Source organism: Phyllostomus discolor, chromosome 3 (assembly GCF_004126475.2).
Source record: "Phyllostomus discolor isolate MPI-MPIP mPhyDis1 chromosome 3, mPhyDis1.pri.v3, whole genome shotgun sequence".
Classification (NCBI taxonomy): Eukaryota; Metazoa; Chordata; class Mammalia; order Chiroptera; family Phyllostomidae; genus Phyllostomus; species Phyllostomus discolor.
The window spans coordinates 96789646-96809893 of record NC_040905.2 but is presented as its reverse complement, the minus strand read 5'-3'; the positions used below and the strand labels follow the sequence as shown (position 1 = coordinate 96809893).

Sequence of the window (20248 nt, the reverse complement as noted above, 5' to 3'; positions counted from 1 at the left end):
AAGCTCCTGATTAGACACTGCCTTAAATTTCATTATTTCCAACAATACTGCTACAAATGAAAACTGCCCAGAAATCAATTGGTGATGATTTAAGATTAAGTTTTCCCTTAATGTACTGCTATATCATTAGCCTCTCTAACTTGGAGTATTGTGGTTTAGAAGAAATTAATGGGAGAGCATGTATTTAAATTTTGCCCTCTTGCTCATTTATTAACTTTACAGAAAGCCCACAGCAGAGTAGGGCTTGGTTTATGGCCATAATATTGTGAATACTAAATAGCCACTGGTTATTAGAGTCTGCAGTACAAATCGGCTATTTACAGCTCTCCAACTATTGGGTTGTTGATAACTAACAATAAAGTTAAGGCATTTTGAGAACTACTAGTCTCCATTATTGCCTCCTACATTGCATTAAAACCACACAGACAGTCATGACTTTTTTGCCAAGTCAATTTTAATAAGGACTCAATGTATTCTTTAAAATAAATGGGTTTTAATGTATCACAAAAGAATACAGCGTCTGTCTCAAGCAAAACCACAAAATATACACAATTCCAGAATGAAAAAAGACCATTGCTATTTATTCTTCCTTCCTAGGCAATGACGACGACGCAAATATAAAAATAAGTGAGCCATTGCTCAGAATTAGAGTCTTACCTTTGTTTACAATGACAGCATTGAAGAGTTTTTCAGAGCTGGTATCTGATGCCTGAAAAACAAGAAGGGAGAAAAAATACTGACATTACTGTTGTCTCCACCGTCGTTACTATTACTTTACATCTGCATTTCAGAAAAGCCAACAGGGGAAGCAGCCATTTCCCCAATCGTCCATAAGGTGGCGCTAGGTGACCGCGTGAGAAAGACCTGCGCCGGCTATTTGTTGGGGGAAAAATCTGATTTTAAAAACGTGTCTTTATTAGACGTATTATCTGTGCAAAACATATTTCTATGAGATGATACACAAAGCAATTCAGCTCGTTCACATAATGATTTTGCAATTTTGTTGACAGATCATTATTTTGGAAATGCTACTTTCTTCATATTTGCAGACATGCCTATTTTTCAATTTTCTTTTCACAAACCAGAAATGCCTATTATTTAATGCCAAGCTTTTCCTCACTAAAAAGTGTTGACTAGCGCTCCCAGAAATTAATTTATAAAGCTAGTCATCTGGTGACCCCGAGATCCCTGACAGTAACCAGGACGACCTTGGTATTGAAACCAAGCAAGCTGCCCCCAACACCGACAGCACACACGCCACCAGCATAATTTCCTTTCTATTTTCTAGAGATCATGTGTGCTAATTATTACACTGGCTTAAGGAAGGTGAAATAAGCCCGTTGAAACAGCAAGAGTAAAGCTAGTTTAAATTATATACAGTAATGTTCTGGAAAATAAACATGAAGTCACTTTGAGGGAAAAGAACGTTTTGAAAGCACTGAATAATTCTAGAACTTGAAAAATTAAAAAATTAAAAACTAAGCACCCTTACTGTTTAATCTGAAGATGTGTCTACACTTCAAGTTATCATGGCTATGTTACATTTATGCTGTTTTGGTCACTGAATCCTTGTAAGAAACCACTTATCTTTCACACTTTACAGAGGTGCACGTTTGACAAAGCAAAGCACAGAATGTTGAATAAATTAAAACAAAAAAGAAATGTAGAAAATAGAGGAAGGGGAGATTCTTAAGTACAGCATGTTCTGACTTTGGGGCTGGGTTTTAGAGACAAAGAAAATATTCTGTTTGGTTTTTCCACGTTATAGTGACAGAGATGAGATATTCCTGTGCACATCTGGGGACCACGTTCGAATTTTCAAAGCAAGTGATACAGGAAGACATAAAATATTTTTATTATGACTACTTTTCCCTTTATTTTTATTCTAATTTTCCAATTTTAGGGGTGGTTCAGAAGATTGAGATTTCTAGATAATGTGGGTTTCCCAGGTAAAAACTCAGAGAGGAGTATTTCACCATTCTCTGATGAAAAACTGTATTTGATTTTAATTGGAAGGGCTATGTTAAATTAATGGCTTAAAAAATAAACTCCAGCTAATATTCTTAAAAGGAAACAAAATCTGTTGATGAAATCATCGTTCCACATTAAAATAACCCTTGTAAATCTTGAAATTACCTATCACAATGAGCCTGGCTCAAAGAAATACAAACAAATCACTGCACCCCAAGAGCAAAAGGCATAGGTCAGGAAAGGAAATGGTTCCTGACTGAGTCTGGATCTGCACTCGGCGTGCGTGAGAGAGAGTGAGAAAGAGATGGAGCAGGACAGACGCTGTGGGTGAAGGTGCACAGGCCCTTTGGTTGTCTTCCACACCCTCCTTCCGGGCCGCCACCTTTGTCAGCTCCACTGGGCCACAAGCTATATTCTCAAGTAAGTGGTTGAGGGATCCTGTGTCTGAAGCAAACTTAGAGGTGATTATTATGATGCCAACCAGTAAGTTATGACAGAAATAAGTCTGACAGGATATTCCGAGAGGCTTAAGAATACACCTTCTAATAAAAGGTTTTGGAGCCCTTTAATTTTCTGATACATGTCACAAAGTCTCTAAGGATGCCCCTTGCAACGGCGGAAAGGGGGGTCTCAACAAGGACGCCACAGAAAAACACCCAAAAGAAAACGATCGCCATGGGGCTTTGGCTGATCATAAAACGACCCTGGATGCCTTCTCTCTTCCATTCAGATGGTTAAAACCGTGGCTGACCGCTGCCCTGAAAGTCAGAAAAGAGCTTCTTACCCAAAGTCTTAAGGGAAACTACAAGAAAATTCTTTGTTTTTCCTCCATAAACTTTCCAAATTCTACGTACACTTTTAAAGCATTTGAGCAAATTATTTGGCTCCTTGAGTTTTAATGTTTGGTGTATTTTCATTTTCACTGTTTTTAGGAAAAAATCTCCAATTCCGTACATTACCAGGACTATCTCCCTATTTTTTTTTTAAATGTCAGGAACCACAACTGGAAACGTGGTGAGCGGAGTCTGCAGAGGAGCGGAGCTTTTTCTCCCTCCTTTGTAACGCGGGGTGCCTTCACATGCTAAAGACCTTTACTTAGATTTTGCTCGCCATTTCGTTCCATGCCCCTTATTCGGTTATGGAGGATGAGGTCTTTAAGTGGCTGCATGTAAAAAATTGATACAAAAAAAAAGAGAGAAAGCTTTTTTGGTTGCTTTTTGAGGAGAGCGCAGATTTTTTTAATACTAAAAATTTACTAGGCGTCGTGGTTGTTTAAAGAAAAGTTAAATAAGTCAAACAAATTGAAGGAACAGAGGGAAACCAATAAAAGCCTTTCGTGCAGAAGGGGGTGGGACGCAGCGGCTCTGGTTCGGGGTTCACCTTAGTTTCCTTCGGCCGAAGACTCGGGGGACAGCCGTCCGCACCCGTAGGAAGAAGGACTTTTCAAAAAGAAAAGGGAAACCTCTCCGAAACTTAAGCGCGAGTTCTTTCCCACACTGCCGCCGATCCCGAGCCCACATCCCCTTTCGTTTCTCCTTGGCGCCGTGTGCGGGCCGGGATCCGACCTCAGCGCGGGGACCGCGCAGCGAGCCCAGCGCCAAGGTCTCTGGCCCCAGTCGCGCAGGCCCCGGCCCGGCTCCGGGTCCGGTGGCGTCCTGCGGGCGGGGAAGACGCCGGGAAGTCTGCGGCCCCTGGGCCCTACGGAGCAGTTCCCGCCGCTTGTGCCGCAGCTCCCGGGCCGAGCCCGCCGGCCGAGGAGCAAAGTACAAAGGCGGGCGTCCTGGGCGCAGAAGGAGAGCACGAGGGGAGGGGGATGACTAGGGGGCTCCGTCGCGCCAGACGCCAGGAGCCCGCCCCGGCCACCCCAGCCCGCAGGCTGGGCCGCTGCAACAAAAGACCCCCGACCCGGCCGCCTCCCCTCCGACCGTGGGCGGCGGGCGAGGGGCTGTGCCCCCAGGGCTGCATTACCTGGTCGCAAAGGGTTAAGCGGTCCTGTCAGCCCCAAGTTCATGGTTGGGTTCCTTAGCAGGGTTCACAATGGGGGATCGTCAGAGACCAGGGGAAAACCAGCCAAACACCGAAGAGAAAACGCCCAACTCCGACTGGGCTCCGTTCGCAAGAGTCTCCTGCCGTCCTAGCGAAAGTCTGAAGCGGATGCACGAACCAGATCCGTACGGGAGCGACAGCTTCAGGCGGCGGGAGCCGGCGCCGCGCACACATCCGAAAGCGGCCGGGCCAGCAGGGCGGCGGCGGCGGCTGTGGCGAGAGGGACGCACCCGGCCGCGCTTCCCGCTGCCTTCGAGCCGCTCTTTGGGCGCGCGGGGCCGGCGGGGAACTGCGGGGACCCGAGGAACGTCCCGGGCGGGCCGGCTGGCGGGCGAGGCGGACAGGAGCGGCCCGAGCCGCGGCCGCGGCGTGCGGAGCTAAGAGCGAGGAGGCGGCGGCAGCGACAGGACAAAGGAGACCATGTGCGGAGGGAGGGAGGAGGGAGAGGGAGGAGGAGGAGGAGGGCGCACCGCGGCGGCGGCGGCGGCGGCGGCTTCTCCCCGGCGGCAGCCTTGGGCTCCCCGACTGCCGGGCCCGCCTCTCCAGCAGCGCCAAGGGCCGCCTGCTCCTGATCCCGCCGCCGCCGCCGCCGCCGCCGCCGCCGCCGCGCCGGAGGGGTACGCTCCGGGAGTCTTTATTTTTGGCCAATCTCACCGGCGCGCGGCGCTGGGGGCGCTGCAGCGGCCGGGACGCCGGGCGGGCTACGCGGGGCCGAGAGCGACTCCGGGCGGGAGCTGGCGGGCGGCGGGCGAGCACCCGGGGCTGGCTACGCTCCGGCCCGCGCTCGCTCGCGGGCGCCTGCCTCTCCCGCCGGCTCACAGCTCAAGTGAACTCCATCAGCGGCCGTCACCGGCGCCGCGGGCACCCTGGCTGAACGGGTGTCAGGAGGGGGCGGCGGCGGCGGCACCGGGGCCCCTGGCTCTGGACTTCGCTCCCCGATTGCGCCGAGCGCGCAACCGCCAGACGCTAGCAGCTCTCGGAGAGGGACTTCCTCGGCGCGCGGAGCCCGATCCGCCGGTGCCACCGCCCCTCCTCCGTCCCGCCCCGCGCGCTCCGCCCCTCGCTGCCTCTCCTCTCGGCCCGACGCCCAGTCGGCCCCGCGGGGGCGCAGTCCCTGGGTGCGACCTCGACAGCTGTCCCTCGGCCCGCAGCTCGAGCCTTAGGTCCCCAAGCCGCCTTCCTGGCGGACAGGCTTGGCGGGAACTGCAACGTCCCGCGCCCTCGCCGCAGTGGGGGCTTCCAATATTGCGTCGAGGCCGGGAAAGGCCACTAGGCCCGTAGCCCGGACTTGAAGTGCAACCAGGCTAGAGACATCTGCACAGAGCAAGCTCTCTAGGCAGGAAAGTGATGTATGTGAAACGCCTGGCACATAGTAGGTGCTCAATACAAAACAATAAGTACATTGTTGAAAATGGAGGAATGTCAGAGTCCAGTATTAGGAAAAAAAAAGGTCTTTAACTTCGCCCCATCATGATCAGAGACTGAATGCAATTTTTAAGTCTTAAGAATAACTGAGTACACCCAGTGGCCATTTACAAATCCCTCCTTCTCTTATTCTTAAAATTCACTGACAAAGTGGAGCCGATTGGTTCCCTGCGCGTCCACCACACATAAGGAAAGGAATAAAGCAATGCCATAGTCTCACTACATGGACAGTGATTACTGTCTCCTCACATTTACCATCATCGTGTTCTTTAGTGCTGGGAGGGGGTCAGAAGGGCGCTGAATGACTACATACTTGGCCTTTGGTGGATTTCCCCTGGAATCCCACTCCCGCCCAGAGCATGCCCTGCCCCCTTCTGTCCACTGGTAGCCCCCTCTGCGGACTTCTGGCTTCCTTACTCACTATCCCAACCACAGAGGCTCGGAAAACGTGCTAGGCCATAGTACCTGGGCCATAGTGGGAGAGAAGAGATTCTCTGAAAACTCGCTGTGATTTTCTCAGCACATGAAAGAGGGAAATAAAGCCTAGACTGCAACTAGGAGGGTTCCAGAGTAGAGCAGGCACACCAGGAAGGAGTGAGAGCGGAGGGAAGCTCGCGGTTCCTGATTTCCCTTACAGTGCCTTCATACCTGGGTGGCAGCTGAGAAGACAGGAAAGGAACCTGGCTGGGGAGAGACTGATACCACATACCAATGACATGGAGACTAGTTTAAAGCAACAAGGCCCATTCCTCACCTCTTTGAAGTTGAACATCTGTCACTGTTTGATTTCATGGCACTCTTAAAAAATGTCTCAAGGGGAAAAAAGGAGGGTGCTTGCTGTATGGCACACTTCTTTTTTTCTGAACTTCCAAAAACAATTAATTTAGGAAATAAGAGGGTGTCTCTCTCTCTCTCTCTCTCTTCATGCTCTCCCTAACTGGTAGCACCTCATGGTGTTTCTAAAAACAGTGTTTAAAAAAAGATAGGTAGTAGAGATTTTTCTCTACCTCCAGAGAAGTCAGAAGAAAAGGTGCCTGGGAAGGTTTAAGTTTGGAGTTGGATTTTCCTACTGCTTATAAGATGTCACAAAACCAGCTGAGGCCCCTCAGCCAGGGGGCATTCATTCTGAAGCTGTTTCTGCAATACCCAGATAGCTCAAAGGCAAACATTAAATTTTCAAGAAAAGACATTAAAATGTTGTTTCTTTTGGAGCAATCAAAGTGGGAAGCTTTTCTTGTCCTGTTGCCCTAATAAAATCAATATTACAGGGGAGAAATTGCCAGAGCTCCTGCCATGTCCCCCTCGGGCCGAACGGAAACGCACAAAAGGGTGGGCAACTCCGATGACCAGCTGAACAACCACTTAGCCCTCTGAGGAGCTTTTCTCAGGTAGCATTTCTGACACTTAGCAGGCCTGGCATTAGATTGCCGTCTCTGAGGATCAGGGTTTCGACCACAGAGGAAAGCCTGGGACAGATCTGCATGGGTCCGTGCATTTTTATTACCTGTAATCAGGAGGAAGGCAGAAACACCAACAGCCAAGCCTCCAGAGAGCCCACAGAACGCAGTGTCTGCAGTGTCCACGTGCAGTCCCCCTGCACCCTGCCTGCGCACGGCCTGCTCCCCACCCCACCGCGGCCCACCACTGCCACCGGGCTCTGTTTCTCAGCCTCTCACCATTGGTTCCCAAGGTGCCCCGTTCCCCCTCCCGTCTGGAGGGGAGGGATGCAATGCCGAAACTGGAAGGGAATAGGTACAGGGCAGCATCAGAAGTACAGAGGAGGAAGACGGGGGAAAACAGGGCATGGACAATCCGCACACTGGAAGACTGAGTATACTGGCCCGCGGTCTGAATTTCTGACCTTCAGGAATCCAGATTTATCATTATTTTTCCTTGAGAAATTTAGCTTCCCTTCACTGGAATTTTAACATAAAGATTATGAAGTCCAATGCCTGTGACACTCGGAAGGTTTAGCATGCTCGCTCTGACGGCCTGACGTCACCTCCCACCTCTGAGGCAGACTGAAAGAGAGCAAGTCATACGGAGTGGGGACCCTAGCAAGAACCAGATCGCTAGAATATGGACTCAATGGTCTTTTCAGAATTCGATCAGTTATCTCAGAAACGGAAAAACGATTTTTGATATATGACCAAAGTTTTTGACTAACTAGCTACCAGTTAAAACAAACATGCTAAATTAAAATATGGAGTCATCTTCATCAAATCTCAAACTATACCTACATACCTCTAAAGATAAAGATAAACTGGCTTTAATAACTAATGGGAGTACTTCTCAGCCCATCTAAAGTGGAAGAGTTTTAAAGCTTAAAATGTGAGGTTTGATTCAATTTGTATCATAAATTACCAGACTGAGACTAAGCATTTTCTGGTAAAATAGTTGTTACAAATGCTGGTCCGTCTGTTGAGCATCTTACATAGAAAAAGTCCATTAACTTCATGGTGTTCTCCCTCATAAATAAGATGTACTTCAGGCCCTCACTCACGGAGCGTGTGCTGGGCGAGTCTTGGGTGGTTTGAAACAAGAGGAACTTCCTCGGGCTTTTCTGTTTTAAGTGACGTAGTCTGAACAGACCGTGACAGGGGAGTCGCAGCACAAGTGCTCTCTCTCCCAGTAGCCCCGGGACAGCCGTCGCCCCGCCTGGGTTGCTGCTGCGTGGCGGGAGGCTCCATCTTTAGAGCTCCTCAGATTTTGAAAATACAAATTTCTACCTGTTCTTTGGGCGGAGGGTAAGAGCGAACATCTGGTTGACAGCGTGGCCCTACTGCTTCAGAGCCCGGGGGCCTCATTCTCCTCACCGGTCAGAGGACACGGCAATGGTGCGTGCACCTCAGAGGGCTGTTGTCAGCGACCGCACCTGGCACTCAGGACGTGGGACACACGTGTTGGCTACTACGGTCACAGATGACACTCATATTTTGATTACTGCGGAGAACAGCGAAATAAAAGTATATTTGGTATGGCAGCAGTGTGCATGGCCGTGCCTTCTACTGCATTCTGTCAGTGCGGACCACCACAGCGACAGTAAAAATAACCACACGAACATCAAAGCGACGCCAATCTCAGAAAGGGGTGCCAGTGGTTTGTACCGTCTGTACTCAAAAGCCCCAACTTCACAAAGGCCTCGCTGCAAACAATCCCTCCAGATGCGGCCAGAACCTGGATGTTACAGAGTCTGGCTCACATGATAAGGCTGGGTAATGGGAGTAACGTGTATCTTCTCGTTAGAGTACGAAGCCCAATTCTGAGTCAAGCGAAATGTTACGAGAATGCACCAGGCTTTAAGACGCCATCAACCTCCTAACGGCAAGGACTTCGATTCCTTAAAACATCAAATAGCATGCATCGCAATTATGTCATTTGGACGTGGTAAATTGTGATTTCCAGTTTAGAAAGGCCTACAGATTTGCTATGATTAAAAATGGTTTCTGACTGAGGCGGAAGCACGTTTTGTTTTTTGCTCCTTTTCTCTGTGTGGGATACCACCTCGAATTGATTCTGAACCCCCCTCTAAAAGGACTGTGCCTTGAATGTCTCTATTCACACCACAGCCAGAGCAGCGGTACCAGGAGCAGAGCCATGTGCCTGGAGACGGAGCCCAGCACTTTGCATCTGTGTGTGAGGATATGCCCGGCCTCTTCTGTGACATGCCTTCTCCATGAACCTAGTTTCCTGCGGATCTCATTCACTTCTTGGAGAGTGCTCACGTGTCACGTACCCAGCCTGGTACTGGCAGGCCTACCTCAACAGGTGCATGATGAGAGAGGATGAATGGATGGCTGAGACTTCCCAGCCTGCCAGGGAGGCGGGGGCACCTGACAAGTGTCTGGATAAGTGATAAAACGAAGGGACACTCGGGGCTGAAGACGGCTGCTGAGAAGCCCAGAGGGACCTGCAGCTGGACTGAGGTGCCTGTTGCTCCTTGCCCACGGGGGCGACCAGGAGTCCTCGTGTGGAGGACTGAAGTCAACAGGTTGCTCAGCCCTAGCAAGCAGGAAATCGGCCCGCTGCCAAGGTCGCCCGGCTTCCCGCCTCTGTTCATTCCTGACCTAGTGCCTTCCATGTTCCCCGGCCCAGGACAGCAAAACCTTTCCTGGGTCCAAGGGATTTCTCCTGTGGAGGCCAATTCATTTTAAACTACAAACCATGATTTTCTCCTCTAGTGATGCATAGCGAGCCAACCTCAGGTGGCCCCCAGCCCCTCAGCTCTGTGTCCCCCGCCCTTCTGAATAAGGAGGCTTTTAACTGGAAGGTTCATTACTTATCACTCTGAAAGGGGACTGCAATAGCTCACGCTCTCGCTGTGGTAAAGCAAGGGCCTCTACCACTGCATGCCGATGCTGCTACAATTGATCACGGAGCTGCAACGAGAGGGAAGTAAATAAGCCCAACTGGGCTGGTTTATGATGCATACCACTGAGACGCAGGGAGAAATAAATATTTTCCAAGTGTAGAAGTCAAGAAAAAGAATTTCACTTTCAAACTTCACAGTGTACTATAAACTATAAAGGGAAAAAGTATAAAAAAACCCATAAAATATCTCTTACTTAACCTCTAAATCTACGTTAAGATATTAATATTCAGAATCTGACAGTCCCACAAAGAAAGGCAATGGAATATAAATATATGTTCAATCTCTGCTCATGTCGCCCAACGGCACCTTACGTTTCACGGAAGCACGTAAGAGCAGGACGATGCAGCCACGTCTTCCTGGTTTCACCTGTGCTCAGTTCAGGCTCCTGTCACACCAGTTAACATGGAGGAGTCTTTGCAATTAGGGGTCCAGCCTGCTTGAGGACAGGCACTCAGCCTGCTCAAATCTCCAGTACCTGGGCCCTCTCACTATTTCTATGTGGAAATGGGTGTGGCAGAGAGGACCCGAGGCGATTAAAATGCAAAATGTGTACAAAATGTGTGCATGTGCTAAAAGGATGAGCAGAACAAAATGTGCAAATAAGCCAATGGAGATGATACATTGAGAAAAGTAAAGTGTTAAATTGAAAAGAAAATGCTGTTGGTGAGACATTTCCTTTAGCTGTCTTTGTATAAATTATCCCAGAATCTGATCTTAAACGGGCTTACTGGACACTGGAATCCACGGTCCCTAGCCTGGCTGCTAGGAGTGTGGGTGGAAATTAGAAGGCCTATCTTTGAATCTAGTCTCTGTCACAACAGCTGGTTCATCTCCAGTTATTATGTAACCTCTCCTAAGCCTCACATTCCTCATCTGTACAATGGAGCTAGTAATACAACTCTCAGAGAGCACTGTTGCAAACATTAAATACAATAATGCCTCACGATGCACCTTGTGGCTGTGCTCATCATTCAAGGATGACTCACGGGGCAGGGGGGCCTTCAGACTGGGGCCGTCATCTCTCCGGGGGCAACTGTGAGGCAGCTGTTCTAGTGGTTGAGAGCGTGTCTACTGAAAACACAACTGCTGGGTTCAACTCCTGGCTCTTCCTCCACTTTCACTTATTAGCTTTGTCACAGCGAAAAGACTGCTTCACATCTCTGTGCCTCAGTTTCCTCGTCTATACAATAAGGCAATAGTAGCACCTACTGTTATCACAGCAACTGCTGTGAGGGTTCAGTAAATGAATGTGTATAAAGCACTTGGAGCAGTGCCTGGTGGTTATCAGCCACAAGTCATCTAGGAGTAGAAGTTCTTAGTTCTGGTTTTGTAAATGAAGGGGAAGTAAAACAGGTCCTCCACGGTGGCACGACCAAGGCAGCCTTGCCCTCCTCTCTGCTGGCCGGATGGGCTGTGAGGCTGAGCTGCAGGTGGGGAGGTGGTGCTAGGCTGGGGGCTCCCCCTCAGGAAGCAGTGGCAGGCATTGCAGCCCTGTACAATTCAGAGCTCCAGCCAGGGTATCCCAGGCATGAGCATCGTCTTGGGAAAGGGGGTCCAGCCAAGGAGGCAGTCCCTGTAGCCACCGACAGGGGCGCAACTGTCCGTGCTTCCACAGACTCACAAAGAGGCCATGTTGCAGAAGGCTGCTGCAGGACAACTGGGGCAGCTGGTGGGCTGATCATGTTTTTCAACTTCTATGAAAGAGGCATTTTAGCTACTTTAGACTAAGCGAGCTCCCCAAAATGCTCAACAGCTCAGGGGAGAGAAAGGCACCCTTGAAGCCACCCTAGATCTTCTTTGGGTGGATGCTTAAAGAATTCATCTGAAAATTGAGATGTTACCTCATTTGGCCTCCCTGACCATGTTTCCCACTAAACAAGTTAAACCAGGTACATGACTGTAACTTGAGTTGTTTTGTCCTGAGGGAAAACGCTTTTCTATGTCAGATTAAAGAACCCTCATTTCTAGCTTCAGTTAGTCCCAGGGAAAGGGACTACCTGAAGTCCCTGGGAAAGTTGCTATTTTAGGTCTGGGTCAGGCTCAAAACACAATTGTAACCTTCACTTCAGGGCCTTGAAATTGGAAGGGAGGGAGAAACTAGTGAACTCTAGACCAGAACAAGAGCAGGAGCCGTAAATTATATACCATGATGTCTTTTACTGGTTCTAAGACTCAGCCTCTCATACAGGTATGGCTGGACATACCTGGAGTAACATGTTCTTCACAGATGTCTACAGTTATGCCACCTGCCCTCACGACAACCCTGTGAGGTGAACAGAGTAACTGCTGTTCCCCGTATTCCCTTTGGAGGTGGGGAGTCAGGATCACTGCGCAGTTCAAACTTAAAGCACCCACCACCTTCTGCACTATATGATGCTCTAGTGTCCATTCTATTAGGTGACCTTGGTCAAACCTGGAATTCCAACATACTCTTAAGGCCGGCATACGTCAGTTCTAGACCTAACTCAAAACAAATCGATCTAGAGAGGTTTCAAGATCCAAAGGGTCATAGAAAAACGGTCGTTAAGCTGTGCAAATACTACTAGGATAAGTGACTAGTTTACCTTCACAGGCTTTTCAGTGGGAAGATTATTGACGTGCATATGAAGGTAATTTGCAAAAGTCACGGGACAAATGGTGGCCAACCGCAGGCCAGCACATCTTCCCCTCTGACTGTCCCTCACAGGGTTCTCTCTCTTCTCCTGGAAACATGCTACCTAAAGATGTCATTATTACTTCGAGTACCGGAAATTCTATTCTCCGTCTAGACTAACACATGGGCCTAACGAGGCTTTTGTGTTTCATTTTAGCCTCATGATGGAGTATCCAGATGGTCCAAACATTTACCTGCAGAATTCTTGGGCAACAATGAATCATTTGCTTCTGCTGTTTTGCTGAGTCAGGCAGTCGCCAGGGTACTAGGTGGACAGCTAGAACGGCGAAGAATTCCCTTGCTTTAGCTTTCCTGAAAGCCTTCTACGGACCAATGTCTCTGACGTCTCACCCTTGTGCAAGTCTTCCTCTCTCCTCCCTGTCCCTGCCAGACTATCAGAATGGAGCGGCAAACTCTACAATGGCCATTGCAGTGGCTTCCATCTCTGTGGCTTTATGGATCAAATGAGCACACTCGGCAAATGGTCACCTGCCATCCACACACCAACTGCTGTAATCACACACTGCTGGTACCCGGCGTAGGGCCGGCCTGCACGCCCACAAGGACCCCCAGCTCCTCTCTGGTCCTGCATAGTCTCCATTTACAGACCTTTGTTGGAAATTAATTAAACCAGCAATGTCGTCTTCTGCTCTAAACACGGCTTATCTTGAAGGTTCCCTTAGGGAAATATTTCCAAGAAAACGTCTCACATATATTACCTGTTTCGCGGCTCACCTCTGCACACTGTCATTCTTTTAGTGGCAACAGCTTCCTTAGCGGGAACAAGACCCTGCTTTGGTGAGCAAGACTCAGGAGGGACCGAGGGACTGTGCGCTTCCCTCCTCCCAACCAACAACATCATCATTCCCCTTAACATCTAGTACAGCACCCTTAGGTCTTTCATGTAATGGACGGTCAATAAACAGTGGTCCGATCGACGAGTTAATGAGTAAATGACTACATCTCTGCCAAGTAAACAGACAGAATGAAGACATTCTCACAAAAATTTAATTCAACTCCTTCGTGTAAAGTCCTTTCCACAAACTGCCACCAGCTTAGGATTTCATGGAATACAGAAACCCGTATCATCAGAAGCTAACACCAGCCATGGCGGCCTCCAACAATTCTGTATGCGCAAGCCATTCCTCCGTGACAAGGAGGAGCTTTTGTCTTCTACCCTGGAATCTGGGCTGGACCTGTGAGTGTTCCAACCAGCAGAATGTAGAAGAAGGGATATCCCGGAACTTCAGAGCTTAGGTGTTAAGGAGACCTAGAAGTTTCTGCTTCTTTCCTCTTGGAACCTGTCCACCCTGTTGTGAGGAGGCCCAAGCAGGCCCGCGCGGAGGAGAGTTAGGAGCCTGGGAGCTAAGCCCTAGCTGAACTCCAGCTAAAATCCAACAACAGCTTGCAGTCCCGTGAATACGCATCTTGGGTTTGGCTCCTCCAGCCCGAGCTGAGCTTGCCGTAGCTGATGCTGTGTGGAACACACAGACATTGTCTCTGCAAAGCCTAGACCACACTGCAAAACTGTCAGCAAGTACATAATTGTTGTGCTTCAAGCTATTACATTTGCCGCTTGTTACAAAGCAATAGGCAACATCCATCTCAGTTATCCCCGATAATCAGCAAAAGAAAGAAGGTGACCACGTGCCAGGATGAGACACATCCAGGAACATCGCCTTTTGCTCTCTGGCCTTTACAAGGGATGATAGCCAGAGAAAGGACACCAGCAAAACAAAGACAGTAACAGCAGCAACAACAACAGCAATCCTGAAATAAGAAACGTCTTTGCCAAAATCAGGAAAAGTTTTCTATTTGATAACTTAGGAGAAAACCTAACATGACAGTGTTAACGAAAGAATAAATCTGATCTCCCCCTTTCCTTCGGAAGGCTGCGAATGTTTGCAAAACTAGAAAGTCGTTAGTAATCCCTTCTTTTATCTGAAACAGATTGCTGTTTTAAGCACAGCCTCATGAAACTGCAGGTTCAAAGGAACCTGAAACCAAATTAGCATAAAATCTGGAATTCTCATTTCCACCAAGTGCACAGCTGCCATGTGACAGCTCTTCTGTGATTTTGGTTTCAAATAGAAACTGAAAGTAGCTGAGGTGGCGTGGGCCGCAGCTCCCCGCTTTCAAGCCTCACTCCCTTCCACATTCGGGAGAGTCTTAGAGGCTTACCCCAAACCGCCGTAATGGATCCCCCGTGTGGCAGCCTGCCTGGCAAAACGAGGGGGGACCCCAAAGTCAGGGGCAGTTTATAAGTAAGGAGGGTTGGGGATTGCCCATGATACGAATACTCAGCTAATACCTTTAGGGGTATTAAATAGTTTTAAGTAAATTCATACGCACGCACGCACGCACACAAGCGAATCTGTTGGAACTGAGTTGCGGGGGTGGTAGAGCTCCCTTTGCCAGTTTCTGCATTACAAATGCTAAGAAACCCACACTCCATACATTGAAATTTAAACACTAGCAGGTATGTTATTCTCTTTCACGATTCACTTAACACTCTCTCAGCTTTCGCTTCAGGTAATGACAACTCGAAGCATCTACATTTAATTTTGGACAACCCAAGGGGAGGGGCACTTCGCCTACTGCTGAAATACCATCACCTCTGAGACACAAAGTTACACTTCTTTGTACAGGGAAGGGCAACACAAAGACACTATGTATCCGATCCCCCTGAGCAGTACACATGGTAGAAGAGGATTTTCTCACCCGAGTGGGAAGGGTGGATTTGCCCAGAGCCATCCCAAACTTCTTCCTCTGATCCCCATATGATCAATTGCATTAATTAAGTGACAGCTGGCGGGGGCTGCATCAATAGCACAGGAAAAGCAGGTTGCAGCCGCGCAGGGAGCGAGAGGCATGGCCTTCTCCTGCTCTTCTCACATCCCTCCTGCCAGGCCTGCGGGATTCTCCCCGTCCCCCACGCCCAACTCAGAGCCATCTGCTCCTGATGTTAACTTAACATCCACCAGTCAGGGAAGAGACGTGGAAGGGGCCCATGTGGGCCAAGGGTGGCAGGCTGAGAAATTCACAGGGAAGTGAGTGTGGACTTCAGGGCTCACTTTCACCCAGGTCTGCGCCTCCTTTGAAGTTCCTCCACTGTTAGGTTACAACGTTTCATATTCTCCAGGAGGAAAAAAAAAACTTAGTGAGCATCTGGTATTTATACAGAATCTTAGAGGGAGTTGACGGATTTAATTACAAGTGTTAATAAAACAGGAAAATTGTAGCCAGGCTTTCAAATAGCCACTCGCCTATAAGTAACAAGACTTTCCTTTGAGGGGCTGGGTAAGAATGCAATCTACTGGTGTTTTCCTAGCAATGAGTTTTCTTGGAAAAGGGGGGGCTGGTGAAAATACAATTGTTGGCTGGTAGCTTTTATTTTAATTTATGATGTTGTCCCTCTTATACAAAGATCAAGCTACAAACAACATTCTACTGGGCTGTGTGCTCTGAGTTGTTTTTCCATTTGCACTAGTGGTGATGGATTTTTTTCTGTTACCAGTGCTCACTTACGCATTTGTGGAGCAAGTAGCTGTGTTTAAAGGCACACCAGAAGGCCAGGAAAAAGAGTGCAAATAGCTGATCCATACTCGGATCAGAGAGCTGACCTGATCATCACCGGCAGCAGGCTCTGGTGAGGTTTAAAAACTGCTTGCAAGGCCTCTGTAGACCATGACAGGGAAGGATGGGTGCCGAAGGGGTGCTGGGCCAGACTGGCGAAGCCAGAGGTCCTGGGTCTCGGAAGGGACCTGGTGCCAAGTCGGGTGGCTTCGGGTGAGTCACTGACCCTTTAACCTCATCACTGAAACACATACTAATTGGGGTGAACGATCTCTCTTTCGTATTTCACTCTTTTCCATACACATAAGATCTTGTGATGCTAAAGGAGCCAGTATTTAGATCATAAACAGAGAACAGTCATTGCCTTAGAAAATAACATTTCCTCTTTCCATTTTCTTAATTTCTTTTTTTAAAAATTATTGCATTGTTGTTCAATTACAGTTGTCTGTATTTTCTCCCCACCCCTCCCCTCCCCCCACCCCCTCCAAACCCACCTCCCTCCCTTGCTTCCATCTTCTTAATTTCTAAGTAGGGCTTACTGTTTTGTTTGACTTCTCGTTTCTGGCCCCCGTCTTCGAATTTCCTGATAAATCAGTTGGATGTCAGAAGTGTGCTATGGTTTGCATTTAATCCTTCCACCTGGCAAGTATGATTTAACTTCCTCATCAAAACCGTCAAGGCACACGTGCCTCCTGCACCCCGTGCCTCTGTCACTCGGTGCCACGGGCCCATTAAACACACTTGTCAGCCCTGTGTTTTCAAAGCAAAACCAAAAGGGTAAATGTGTCATCACGCACTCTTTAATCTGCAATCCACAGGGGAAGGACTTCAGAAAGAAAGGGGAAGAAAGCCACATACCCTTGCCTAAATCTGCCCCCTCTCCCGCCGCCCGCCCCAAATCAGAACGCTGCTGAATTCAAAGCTGGGGTTTGTCTTCAGCAGACCATTCCTGGCCAAAGCATGTGCAGGCCAGCCACATTGGGAACCAATTTAGTCATTTCTGACTTCTCAACAATCAAATAAAACAATAAATAGCCTGAACTGGGCTTGAAGGGGAAGAGGACCACATGTATTTCCTCTTAGGATTTTTTTTTTTTAACATGAAAGTCTGGCTTGAAAAGAACTTATTGCGTAGACACATGTGGCCTCAATAGGATGGATCTCTAACTGATGAGACAGAGTCCAGACTCAGGCACACACAGTATCAGGGTTTAAATCCCCAGGATTTGGTAATGGAAAGTTTGGGTCACATTAAGGGCTGTGGGCTCGATCCAGGGATAAGATTTAGTTTTCACTCGGCCTCCTGGGCAGGCTGAGCATCCCCCTAAGAAGCACCATATGTCTCACATTCCACCTCTCCCTTCTCTCTCGGCAAGTCCCGCTCGACGGGCCAGCGCATTCCTGGCTTCAGACACTGTGTTTGTTGTCGACTTCCATCCTTGCAGCTACCTTCTTTACATTCTCTTTTAAGATATTTCCCAAGCTTTTATTTGAAAAAAATCTCAAACTTACAGAGAAGATGAAAGGATGGTAGGAATAACATGGCCAAACCCTCCACTTCTATTCCTCGATTGGCAGCGTTTTGTCACATTTGCTTTATTTCTTCTTACTGCTGAACTGCAGGAAGACCCCCCCTCCCACAGGGTACCCACTCATTCACCTGCGGACCTAGGGCTGGTGTCTCCCAGCTTTCCTTCCAGCGCTTTCATCATGGCGCTAAACTAAGTGATTGGCATGTGAGACTCCAGGCCGTGCCCCCTGGTGGACAGGGTCCCTGTGTGCTGACAAACCACACCCATGTGTAAACTGTGTGCACAAGCTTGGCTCTTCTTTCTGCTGCCAGGACTTGTGATGACCCAGCTCAGCACGGGGCTCTGGAAGTTGCTTTGGGCTTGGTGGAGTTGAAGGCACTTTGTTGCTGCAGCACAACTAGCCTTGCAAAGAGGCTTGTTTTGGGGTATCAGGCACTCACCCCACTAACAATAAAGCAGTGCTATTTGACTCTCCCTGTCATTGTTTTTCCTCTGTAGAACTGAAGAATAATGTACTTATCTCAGAGTTGTTGTGAGGATTAAATCAGCTAGAACAGTCCCCAGCACACAGTCCACAGGCAGTAGCTATTTGCGGTTACTGTTCCTTAGATATCTTGCTCCCTCAGCACCGGAAGGAGAGCTCCGGGAAAGCAAGACCCGGACATGCATTTGACCGTGTTAGATAGATCTCAGCAAAACCTTTCCTTAACTCCAACAGTTTGTGACCTATGCATGATTAATTTGTGTACAGTAAACTAAAGCCATTCATATGGTCAGTAATGAGAGTATTTTCACCGAGTGTGGACTACGTGCCAGAAAGTAACAAAGCATGTTAACTGCCGTTAGGGGATGTACAGGAGAGAAGACAAATTCACGGATGACTGGAAGGCAGACTACGATGGGTGTCCTGGGAGGCACCAGGAACAGTGACCCGGGAGACTCAGTTCATCCAACAGGAGAACGCAGTTGAAATGGCAAAGTAAGAATACGTACAATAAAAAAATACTTAAGAGCCCTGGCTGGTGTGGCTCAGTGGACTGAGCACAGGTCTGTGAACCAAAAGGTTGCTGGTTTGATTCCCAGTCAGGGCACATGCCTGAGTTTCAGGCCAGGTCCCCAGTTGGGGGTGTGCAAGAGGCAACTGATTGATGTTTCTCTCCCTTTCTTTCTCCTCCCTTCCCCTCTGTCTAAAAAAACAAAAAACAAACAAAATCTTTAAAGAGATAGAAATGGGGCCCTTTCCCCAGCTGCCACTAAGGTGCTTGGTAGTTGTGCTGCGATAAGGCCCTCACTAAATAAAAAAGAAGAAGAAGAAGAAGAAAGAAATTGCTTTCTTTGGGCCAATTAACTCTAAAATACTGTGAGAAAAGCCCAGCTGTGATTGGAAATTTGGGACGGAAACATAGGACAGAGGGCTCAGAATCCTGGTCACGTGAGGTGTCCTCTACAAAGAGTTGGGGGGATATGACTGTGGCCAAGAGCCAGACTGTGGAGCGGGAAGACGCGGAACCCAGGGCAACACCCAGACAGCACCCATGCTTCCTGGGTCGGGGGGGGGGGGGGGCACGGAACGAGCGGTGAGTCGGGAGGAGGGGCAGAGACAGCAAGCACTGCTGCAGAATGAGGAAGGAGGGGAACTCAACAATGGCAAGTGCTTTAGAGGTCCCAGCAGACAAGGACAGAGAAGACACAGGTGAACTGGCCCTTGAGGAGATTGCTGGTAGATCCCAAGAGAACTGCAGGAGAAGGAAGCGGCGAGAAAACAGAGGCAGCAAGTACAGGCTATTTTTGAGAAGTACAATGGAGAAGGGCTGGAAAGAGAGAGAAAGGTGCACCTTTAGGCCGCCAGGAGTCTGTTTTCACTGTTTGCAGCAGAGGACAGGACTATGAATCCTGCCCCTCAAGCCAGCAAAGGTGATTTAACATGTCATCCTCCCCCGACACACATGTCTCCATCTTGTATGTAGTTTTTAAAATAAAGAGTACTCACTATGTCAAATCAGGAGTAAAGAATCCAAATGTCACACACTTTACATTCAAACCATTTTGTCGACGGGAATTCCGTAAATGAAAGCACAAGTAAAAGAAATCGTAGTAGGATTAAGGTAGTTTTGAAACATGGCTGAAAATCCTTCCGTCAAAACTCTCCCATCAAGAAGCCCACATCCCCTTCCCTTGAATCTGGGGAGCCCGTGACGGCTTCGATGCGATGGCAGAAGCGGGGCCCCCTTTTCCAGGGCTCGGTTGGGAGAAGCCCTGCTGCTCCTGCCTCCGTCTCCTGCAGCGCTTGCTTTCTGGAAGGGACCCTTCAGGAAGCTCCTCCCAGAACCCAGCTGCCATCCTGTGAAAAGGCCGAGCCCCGAGGAAAGGACGTGTGGAGGACAGTCCTGGCCACACTCAGCTGAGAGTCAGCCCCGCCCAGGTGTGGGGCAGGTGAGGGAAGACATCTCCGGATAATCCTAGCCCCAGCCACGCAAGTCACCCAGGCACGCCAGAGCACGGATAGGCTGTTCCCGCTGTGCCCTGTCCACACTCCTGACCCCCACTCCTGACCCCCTGAATCTGCCAGTATAATAAAATGTTTGTTGTTTTACGCCACTAGAATTTGGAGTAGCTACTTGGAGTAAACATGTCTTAAATATGGATTATCTGCTTTGTCATGGGCAGTCTCCA

At 48.8% G+C, this 20248-nt stretch overlaps 1 protein-coding gene across 7 annotated transcripts in view; it reads right to left on the bottom strand.

The window, feature by feature from the left end:
* Positions 1-20248, bottom strand: part of AUTS2 (activator of transcription and developmental regulator AUTS2) — a 1155833-nt gene that overhangs the window by 82710 nt on the left and 1052875 nt on the right. For all 7 annotated transcript variants that reach the window (XM_036019900.1, XM_036019903.1, XM_036019904.1 and 4 more), the window contains exon 6: positions 658-709. In XM_036019900.1, the coding sequence (XP_035875793.1) occupies positions 658-709 (52 nt within the window). The remainder of the gene's footprint in view (positions 1-657; positions 710-20248) is intronic.